At 24.8% G+C, this 11,870-nt stretch overlaps 1 protein-coding gene across 1 annotated transcript in view; it reads left to right on the forward strand.

Moving 5' to 3' along the window:
• Positions 1-9,992: 9,992 nt before the first annotated feature.
• The window catches only part of LOC101491545 (metal-nicotianamine transporter YSL1-like), a 3,248-nt gene continuing 1,370 nt past the window's right edge, over positions 9,993-11,870 (forward strand). The window contains 6 exon segments of the mRNA XM_027333933.2: positions 9,993-10,153; positions 10,251-10,664; positions 10,732-10,904; positions 11,405-11,499; positions 11,599-11,733; positions 11,834-11,870. Of these exon segments, the coding sequence (XP_027189734.1) occupies positions 10,259-10,664; positions 10,732-10,904; positions 11,405-11,499; positions 11,599-11,733; positions 11,834-11,870 (846 nt within the window). The 5' untranslated portion in view covers positions 9,993-10,153; positions 10,251-10,258.

Below are 11,870 nucleotides of genomic sequence, written 5' to 3' on the forward strand. Positions count from 1 at the left end.
TCATTTATATCAATTGGTCATGGTGGGGTCCATTAGCCACTACATAATAACGAGTGATCAAATATCATCACAAATAATTGCATTGATGCAAAGATGAAAAAAACAAATTGAACCTTCCCTTCTTATGTTCTTGAATTTAGACACCGAATTTATGCATGATGTGAAGTGTGTGGTAACTTCAATTTCAAACATATCTCTATCTTCTATAGTGCTCCATATTCTGTGGTCCTCATGACCATCATCATCTTAAAATGGTGTATATAAATTTTTACCATATTAACCGATACATAATATTTTTTTAAGCTTAAATTTCTTCTTTTTTTTTTAAACTGAGAGGACACAAAGCTAACACATGAAAGATATTACACGATACACATTAATTAACTATAAAGAACTAGCAGGATACTTGGAATAATCGTTAATTTGGTAATATATTGTGCTAAATTACATTTACATGAGGACAAGATATTATATATCAATCATGAAATGGGTTGACAAAAGAAAAGGCATAGATACAAGTTTATCTCTACTTTCCCATATTTTCCAAACTTGATGCTGATTGTTGACGAACCAACTCATCCACTTGCAGCTGCAGTATATGTTGCCTAGCCATTTTAATGCCTAGATATTACGCTTAATTTCTTTGGATGACAATATTTAAGCTAATATAGACAAATTTAATTTGTAGAGATCAAAATTCAAATATTATAATACTCGAATAACTAAGAGTCCAAATAAGCTAAAAATAATAATACAATTTCTCTTTACTTAGTCAAATGAATAAAAAGTAAATAGAAAAATATAAATAATGAATGAAAGAAGTTCTTAAGAGGTAGGATTGTTACAATTTCTCCACACAATAACGTTATGCACGCAATAACTAATTTCAACTTACAGTGAATCCATAAGAACTTCTCAAGAGGTAGGATTGTTACAAGAACTTCTTACTATAAATATAAGATATGTAACACTAGGAAAATTACATTAGTGTTTTCTCTAATTTTAAAGCAAAAATAAAAAAAACTGCAAAAACTGCAGAAATATTGTTTATGAGCTGCAAACGTTGTATTTAAATTACTTTTCATTACTAGATAAAAGATATATGATACAATTTTAATATATAGTACATTGGAAAACTATACTATTAATGCATAAGAAAAGGAAACTTAGGAGAAAGATATAGAATAAATATTTGTTAATGATATAAAAGATATGGGAAAAATATTTGTGACTCATATATAAAAAAATAAATATATTTTAATATGAATAAAAATCATATAAACTTAATTCCTTTCTTAGTAAAAACACTATAGCTGACATGTTCCATTTACTACTATTTTTTCAATCGTACGAGTACACCTCTACCCTTCTCTCATGTCTCATGGTTAATGTTGTCGTTGAAGTAGTGCGTGGGTAGAAGAATTGTTTGGCCAATAAGAAAACCGGATAAGGTAAGAGTTCTCCAATATGTTAGATGTAAATTGTCATGTTTATAAATGGTTTAAAATTTGTGTTCAAATTTTCTAATTGAAATATGATATAGAATATTGTATGGTTAACAAAGCGATAGATATTTATTTATTTTATGAGTGTTGAGGAAAAAAAATATTTGTGTGAATTAGTATAGAATGGTCTTACAATTGTTATATGATATGATTGTGGGAATTATGATTTAATTTATGAAAGTAGTTAAATTTTATATAAAAAGAAATATTTATGTTACAAAAAAACGAATAATTATTAATCGTGATAAGTTTGTAAAAATCAAATTATACATGATAATTGTAGTTTGTGTGGTTTGTGTAATTTGATATATGTTAATTGATTGTGATAAATTTCGATTAGATCATAACAAAAATGTTAATAGATGTATTAATTAATATAAATATTGTAGAGTACGTAGTTGTAATTTTAGGTTATGTGATTGGTGTATTTTATAATTAGAATTGTGGTTGATGTGTTATCGTTGTCATAATGTATATTTGAGTCTAATACGTGGATGTGACATATTATTTATGCATCTTTTCTTATTATACGAATCAACCTAACTAAATGACATCTATCATCTATATAGATGTATATGTAGAACTTATGTGGTTGTGTTAATTAATTTCCCATTGATATGAGAGGTAGCTATTACTTGGACTTTTGTGGTAGGAACCTCCATGATAGTGTTGAATTTAATTCTCCATTCATATAAGATGATATATCTCCACCATGAGAGTCTTGCATAAAACATACATACTAACATAAATATGTTGATTTTTGGTATTTATGTTGATTTTTGGTTATATATATATATATATGTGTGTGTGTGATTGTATTTGCTATGTCTTTTTATTTGGTTATTACTATTTGCAAGTTATGCGATTGTTTTATTGGAAAATTTATATATGAATGTGACTATATTTCTTATGCTCTTAATTACGATGATTTCTATTTGCATGTTCTTATTTTAATACGAAAGATTTATAAGTCGTATTTTAGTGATGTTTATATGGTCAACTCATTACAATCTATCATAGAATTAATCCTTATAAACATTTTTAGGTACTAACGACTCTGAATAGCCTTGAGTTTGATTGTTATATTTAATGTGCATTGTTGACGACTCTTAAACATTTAATTTACTTTGTTGTTAATACATAATGTACAGAGAAATTTTTGTCACTAATACATAAAAACATGGGAGAAACACAAGAGAAATATTTGTAACAGATAAATATAAAAAAAACACGTGACATACTTTTATCACCGATAAATATAAAAAAATTAATACAAATATTTATCATTGATACATAAAAAATAATAATAAATATAAAAAAGCCTTCAATATTTATTTGGTCCATGTAAATTAATGTTTTTATGAATTTTTGTCTTTGTAATTTTTTTGATTTAAATTTAACCATATAAATTCAATTTTATTTTAAAACTGTTAAAAAAAAAAATTGACATGACAAATGGAGTAAACTTAGAAGGGACAAAAAAAAACATAAACCTTTATTTTTTTTGTCTAAAAAAAACGTAAACTTACTATATATTAGGATACAAATTTATTTTTTCTCATTTTTACAATTATAAAATTATTTATTTAATAAAACAAAAATAATTATAATACTTAAAAAAATAAATATTATTAATAAAGAAAATTAAAAATAATGATATAAAATTATATTATTAATAATAATAGTATTAATAATAATAATAAAGTAAATTATATTAATAAAATAAAATTAATTAAAGTGAAAAAAATACATTAAATTAAAGAGAGAGAAATACCACAAATTGGAAAAAAAATATATTATTATTATTATTATTATTATCTTTAATAATTTTTATTTATTAGATCAAAAAAAAAAATAGGAGGTAGTTGTTATAATATAACACATTTGTTTGACACATCTATTTAACCACATTTTTATTCTCCTGTATTTGATAAAATAGTATTTTTGATTTTTTAGTTATTTAAAAATTCAAAATCTATTAATAAAACAAAATACATTAACTTGAAAAGAAAAAAAAAATACATTTTTGTCGCTAAAATAACAATATATTTTCTTAACAACTTCCTCTTATTTCTATTCCGAATATTTTTCTAACAACATATCTTCTTAACAACTCCCTCCTATTTTCATTCTCATCTAATAAACAAAAAAAAATTTTAATAATAATAATAAAATATTGTTCATGTAATTAAAAGAATATTTAAAAAATATAAAATTTTAATAATAAAATCAAACAAAATATCAAAGTTAACATGCGAAAATAAATAAGTTATATTATTTTGACAACTCAATCTTATTTTACAATTAAATTAACACTTAATATTATTTTGTTAACAATTGAGTTATTGATTATTTAATAAATAAAAAACAATTAAAATATTTAAAAAATAAAAATACTATTAATAAAGTAAATAAAATATATTATATTGAAGAAAAAATACAGTTAAACAAACGTGGCAAAACAAATTATAACAACTTTTTTTCTTCTAGATCTAATAAATAAAAATAATAATAATAAAATTTGAATTTGGTGTTTTTTTTTCTTTCAATTTGTGGTATTTTTTTCTTTAATTTAATGTATTTTGTTTATTCAATTTAATTAATTTTGTTGTATTATTATTATTACTATTATCATTAATATAATTTTATTTTGTTATTTTATTTATTAATAATATTTTGTTTTATTAAATAAATAATTTTATAATTATAAAAATGAGAAGAAACAAAATTTGTAAGTCTAGTACATGGTTGCATTATGACAATGCGACCTTCTATGGACATTAAAAAAAAGTCTTAAGAATGTTGGTCGAGAGTGCCATCATCTAGTAGTGTCAAAAAGTAGAGTAATTTAATATTATTTTTTTTATAATGTGACAATTTGATATATTTAGGAAAAAAAAGATATACTTAAAAAAAATTCTTAAAAAACAACAAATATTTCTTATTAATAAATAGGGTAAATACCATCTATAGTCCCTTAACTTAATTTCAGTTAACGATTTAGTCCGTTATCTTTTTTTTTTTTTTTTTCCCGTTTTGGTCCTTTATGTTTTTAAATAATTTCAGGGTTACCCTTTAAGTGAGGTTCTGGTAAAAAAAAGTTAAAAAATTTCTCCTTCGTTTTCTCTTCATTTAAGTTTTCTCTCTCATTTCTCTTTATGTTGTTTGATTTCTATTGTCATCTCTCTTCTCCAAATTCTCAAATTCATAAACCCTAACTTAAATAAGGATGAAGAATGCAGAATTCATAACTCATAACTCAAAATTCATCCATTCATAAGTCATAAGTCATAACTCAAAATTCATTCTTGCTTCAGGTGGTACAAAAGACAACAAATAGCATGCAATTACCAAAACGGAATAACAAATACATAAGAAACATAATGCTGACTTGTTCCTAATAAACAAAATAGCAAATACATAAACATAATGATATATCAAAGAGTTCTTAATATCAAAAAGTGACAGTTTCTCCATGTGACTATTCCTAAATTATGTCCTTCATGTTTTGAACTTTGGCCTAAAAGTTCTTGGCTGAGCTTGTGCATACTGAAATTGAGCTTGTGTAGGTTAGGACTGAGCTTCTGCATGCTGGAACCGAGCTTGTGCAGGCTGGGAATCGTGAATTTAGGAGAGTGAAGACAGATGGGAAAGTTAGGGTTCATGAATTTGGAGAAGGGAGATGACTACAGAAACCAAACAACATAAAGAGAAATGGGAGAAAAAACCTAAATGAAGAGAAAACGAATGAGAGATTTTTTAACGTTTTCTTAACATAACCTCACTTAAAGGGTAATCCTGAAATTATTTAAAAACATAAAGGACCAAAACGGAAGAAAAAAAAAATAAAGGACTAAATCGTTAACTGAAAATAAGTTAAGGGACTATAGGTGATATTTAGCCTAATAAATATAAAAATACGACATAGGATTAGGTCGTTGTTTCCCACTTATTGTCAATTTCAATTTTATTTTGTCGTTATTAATTATATTAATGTAAGTCATTTATTTATAACATAAATAAGAGATTATTTTTCACTAAATTTCTTTAATTGTTATCTGAGAGAAAAGTATAGTAACAGCGCGGTAATTTTACTAGTGGATTTTAAAAAAAGAGTTAGTTTTACTTGTTACAAATGATAGTTAAACTCATTATGGGAAACAAATATAAATTCAATTATAAATATTACGTCAATTCTAAGATTTATGTTGGAGAATGTTGTCAATCAACTCCATAAACACTCAATGAAGCACAAATACTCACAAACTCCATAAACTCTTTCGAATACCACCATACTTCACAATGTTTCAACTTAGAATATATGCAACAAATAATTAAAAAAATAATCATGAAATACACACTGTTCTTAATAAGACGAAATTTTTTCGAGATTCAATATACTCTTTCGAGAGAATTCGGATAATTAAAAAAAAAGTACTTTGTTTATTAAAGAGCATAATAATATAAAACACGGCCACATTACATCTTTCAAAACGAAAAATCTGGTCAATAGTGTACACTACTAGTAACTTTAAATGTTTGAGACAAAAAACTAAATACAATAAATGGCTTTGAAATAAAATGAATACATCCAAACGGTCATAAAATTAAAGACAATGATAGTCATTTAGTCGTAAAAGTAAACACTTATAAAATAATAATCATTCGGTATTTATATTTTTCATATATTTTCAAATAAAATAATTTCAATAAATATATATTATCCTATTTAATTTAAAATATTATAAAATTTCCGACACTTTTAGGCTGGATCACTATCGCCAACCTAAAAAAATACATTTACTAATCAACTCCCAATTGTAATGCTTATTTTCTTATCACCTCACCTCCCAATTGTTATGATGTATTTAAGCAATTGTTATGATGTATTTAAGCAATTGTTATGATGTAGTTAATTTAACAGAATAATATTAGTAACACATTCAATAACAAATTAGACAAACAGACAAAACTCCATAAAAAAATAAAATTATGTATGTGATTTTTAATATTTGGCTATTTTTTAAAGTAGTTCTTTAAATTTATTTTTTCGAACTGACACTTTATATTAATTTAATGTGCATAATTAGTCTTTAAATCATATTATATTACATACGTTGTCTCTAAAATTTAATCATTTTATCAAAATATTATCATTTTATCAAAATATTATCATAAAATATTAAGATCTAATTCAAATAGAAAAATTGTCTATTTAAACTATGGAGAAAGTTAATATTATTATTTATGTGAATAAATATTTATTATCAAGTTTTCAGAAATTATACATATTTCTAATAACTGTAGAAAAAATAAGAAAAATATATATTTCATAAAATTTGATGAATTTTTTTTAATAATTATATACTTTCAATTGCATAATCATTAATTGTTGAAAAAGAATAAAAAATTATTAGTATATATAAACCACTGCAGGTATAATTTTTCTTGCAAAATTCTATGCTGATGCAATCATGCAATGGTACCTTTTCATAGATCAAATTGAATATTTATTCGTTAAAAAAGTGAGACAACCTTTTCCTTTCACACCTCTTACTTATTCTACTTTCGCCGTTGCAATTGCAAGTGCATCAAATTCATTAGCTGTTTATGTATATAATTCTGATTCTCAACTCAATGTATAGAATTTACTTTTATTGGGACATGTAATGTTCATCCAAAAGAACCTTATGATATTTCAAAATGCTATACCTGCCGTAACTGTGTACTCCTGTAGGACTAGTCCTTAATTATAATAATTAATACATATCAAGAACACTTAAGATAAGATGATACAAGTGTCTCAAGTTGAAATCCAAAATATGCAACATTAAAAAAATTGAGAAAATCTTTGTCACATGTAATTCTACCTAACTTGAGGATTACGATACTCAACTTATATAATAAAATTATATATAGCGTTGTATGATTAACTATTAGATTCAATCATTAATTAGTTTTAAGTTTTAAATATATAAGTGATTAATAAATTTCGGTTAAGGATAAATAGTTTAGAAAAACTCGAGTTTAAATTTTAGCTTAATTTCTTAGTTAAATTTTATTTATCTATCGACTAAACTCTGAATTATTAAAGTTTCATTTTTTTTTTAAATCATAAAGTTAAAAAAAGTTAGATCTTTTAGTATTGTTGTAATTAGTTTAATGTAATAAAATAAATAATTGATTTGACATTTGCTGTTGAAATTTAGAAAATGAATATTTTCATGAATTTAATTATGATTAATTGACATTGAGATTTGTACATCAATGTGGAATTAAATATTTAAAAATTATAAATAATTATATTCAAATTTGTTATTAATTATGTTCAATTGATAATTAATGAATTTTAATACTTGTAATATCTATTAAATGTAATTAATCATTTAGTCAAATGTGTCAACCAATTTTTTATTATCAATTTTTGTGTTAAAATAACAGCTCTTCTTAATATTGTTATATAATAAAAATATAGTGGATGAACCAATGGACAATAATAGTAAGGATGGACATTATGTTAGTTGCCATTTTATTTGATACTATTTTCACATAAACCCCAAATTTTTATTTAGATCGGTTAATTTAAATGTAGTTGTTTATTTTTTCCGATGTCAATTATAAAAAGATAAATGAAAAACATTAATACTTTTGAACATTTTTATAAATAAATTCTTCATAAAAAAAATGTGAGACATTAAACACATTCATTAATATTTAAAAGATAAATATAAAATGAAGATAAAAAATTATTTAAATATTAAATATATCTTAAAAATTATAATTTTTCTTATAAGACTAAAAGAATCGCTAATTTTTTTTTATATAATTGACACTAAAGATAGTGTTAAGATACATATCTTGATTTATTAATTCAAACAGAATAAGAAAGAGAAAATTTTGCAAATAGCTTAGAAAATGAAGTGATAGATGTAGTAAGAAGTTTTTTGAGAAATAAATTATCCTCTTAAATTAATCAAGCTTACATGAAAATCTTATCCAGTCTTCTTCCTAAATCACAATCATTCATACTTTGATAGAATTCTACATATTTAGAAAGAGAGATGAATATGACTAAATTTCTCATATAATATAATTTTGTCACATAGTAAAATTTCAAATGTTAATTGATATTAATTAAGAGATATTTTCATCACAAATTGACTGACAGAAGAAGAACACCAACTCTATTTTATTCAACTTAAAACCTTATTGTCAATACACTAACTAAGGCCGCCTTTTAATTAATAAGTATTCTATACTCAACATTCAATATTTAAGCAAATAATTTCTTATCTATTACCTACGGAGTTGATCTATGAAAACATATCAGACTCTTATAATATATTAAATTTGAGTTTAAATATCTATAAAAAAATATTTTTATTTAATATATAACACACTTCAAATATAATTACCTTATTAGAGAAATTTAATCGAAAAATTCTTAAACCGCGGTGCTGTAGAAATTTAGCGGTGCCAACAATTTTTTTTTGGTCCAATAATATATTTTCATAATAGTGAAGAATGCTTGAGCAAAACATCAGCATGTCATGCTTCTTAAATCTTCTAGCAATAATTTATTTAATTACCAACAAGAATATTCATTTTTCCATATAGGAAAGTGGTTGGTTCATGATTGACAAGATCGAATATTATTTATTATTTCTTTTTCGCGCTTTATATCCCAAATATGTATGGATGATTCATTTATTATACCCAATGACTCACTATACAACTAATTTCATCACAACTTTTGATTCTTTTTTATAAAAATAAAATTTTAAGAGATTTTTAAATCTTAACTCAACTGAAATGTTTGTTTATACTATTTAGTTGAATGTTTTTTTTGAGTTTGAATTCGATACTTTGCGGTTATACAAATTAATTGTAATGATATTTTTTATATCTTATTGAACTGAACAAAAACAAAAAAATAAGTTAAATTGAATCATGAAACTCACCATGATTTTAGAAAGATTCAACACTCAAAATTATTCATAAAGGTATATATATTACCCACTAACAAAATCGTTATATCAACATGAAAATGGGAATTCATTTTCTTGTGAGATATGAGCTAAAATCCTCACCAACTACTATGTCAATCTATTTTGTGTTTGGTTTTCAAGAATATATCCATACTCCTTTTATTTTAAAATATAAACAAAAATAAATTAAAAAATATTGATATATTTAATTTAAATTTTAAATTAAATATATTAAAAAAAATTAATTAATTTTCACTTATATTTTAAGACCGAGGGAGTATACAAATATAAAATATTGCAGGTATATATTTTTAGATAAAACAAGATTTTTCTGGTGTAATTGTAAAGATTAATCTATTAAAAATAATTTGGATCCTTTGATAAACCAAAAGATGTGTCACTTATATCACACCATCCTAATATTTTTGGACTTAATTGATTTTAAAAGAATGAGAATTGTGATTGTTATATTATTACATATAAAAGAACATAAAAATAACATTATTACAACTAGTCCTTAAGACAGATCTATCTATATATGTACCCCACAATATAACAAATTCATACCGTATGCACCTTTCCTGGAAGAAAGCATCTTAATGTTTTGATTGCTTCATCAAAGACAGAGAAGCTAAAAACAGAAAAAACAAATAAACTAAGGTGAGTTGCTATAATGGTGTACATACAATATTATTAATTAATTCTTGTTCTTTTATATATCATTATCTGATGTATAAAGTGTGTGTTATTTTATTAGCTATAAAGATGATTTCTCCATCAAGTCCACTGAATATTAACAACATGGGATTAGAAGAGAAAAAAATGGAAATTGAAAGAGATTATAATCAAGAGTTAGAAGATAAGTTACCAGTGGTAGTAGGTGATGAATTAATAGAATCAGATGAATCATGGAGACAACACATAACAGTGAGAGGATTGTTTGTGAGTATGATGCTTGGCATAATCTACAGCATAATAGCAATGAAACTTAACCTTACAACAGGAATGGTTCCAAACTTGAATGTCTCTGCTGCTTTACTTGCTTTTGTGTTTGTAAGAAGTTGGACTACAGTGCTTCAAAAAGCTGGTTTTGTTTCTAAGCCATTCACACGCCAAGAGAATACAATCATTCAGACTTGTGCTGTTGCGTGTTATAGCATTGCTGTCTCTGGTGAGCTACCTTTTTCTTCATACTAGCTACTTAAAATGAATTTGAATGATTTGTTTGTGTGATGCAGGAGGCTTTGCTTCTTATCTTTTGGGATTGAACAGGAAGACATATTTGTTGTCTGGAGTGGGAAATGAGGGTAACAATCCAAACGCAGTTAAAGAGCCTGCATTTGGTTGGATGAGTGGCTTCCTTTTTGTGGTTTGCTTTGTTGGACTCTTTGTCTTGATTCCACTAAGAAAGGTATGTAGTGTATTAATTAATTATTTATTTTGGACAATATTTTAGATGTTTTTCTTTTCTTTCCATCTTTCAGGACTTTTTAAAGTTAAAAGAATTGCTAGAATTAATTTATACTGAATATTGGATGGACATGTAACTTGTTAAAATCACCCATCAAATAATGGGGCCTGATTTATATCTTTTTACACTTGCATTAAGCTTTTAGATATGTCTAACTAAATTGGCTAAGAGTTTAATGAGTTCTAGTAAAAGTTCAATCGGTCGGAAATATCTGAGTTTGAATCTTTAGCTAAAACGATCCATGATCAAATTTTACTTACTTTTTGATCAAACTTTAAATTATGAGTCCTTTCTCCTAACAAACAAAGGCTTAAGACAAAAAAAATTGACCAGGAGTGGTGAAGTATAATTTGTGTTGGGTGCTGTAAAAGCTAAAACAAGTCAACAAGAGTCTACCAAACTTTCAGTGTCTAATAAACTTGTACTTTCTGTTGCAACAGGTCTTGATAGTTGACCTCAAATTACCTTATCCTAGTGGCTTTGCAACAGCAGTTCTCATCAATGGATTCCATACACAGGATAACAAAATGGCCAAGTATTGTAAACATCTCTTCTTATTCATTAATATACTTTTGTTTGTTGTAATTTGGAAAATAAAGGCTCTAATTGATAATCATCATCTTATTTATAACAGGAAGCAAGTGCACGGGTTCATGAAGTATTTTTCTGTCAGTTTCTTATGGGGTTTATTTAAGTGGTTCTTCTCAGGCATAGAGGACTGTGGATTTGAACAATTCCCTACCTTTGGATTGCAAGCTTGGAAGCAAACGTATGATTTAATTTCAAGAATATTGTATATAAATTGGCTTGAAATGAAAGCTTCTATTACACTTATAACTACTCTAATTTTTGTGAATGTATTTATGCAGATTCTATTTCGACTTTAGTATGACTTTTGTGGGAGCA

Source organism: Cicer arietinum, chromosome 4 (genome assembly GCF_000331145.2).
Source record: "Cicer arietinum cultivar CDC Frontier isolate Library 1 chromosome 4, Cicar.CDCFrontier_v2.0, whole genome shotgun sequence".
Classification (NCBI taxonomy): domain Eukaryota; kingdom Viridiplantae; phylum Streptophyta; class Magnoliopsida; order Fabales; family Fabaceae; genus Cicer; species Cicer arietinum.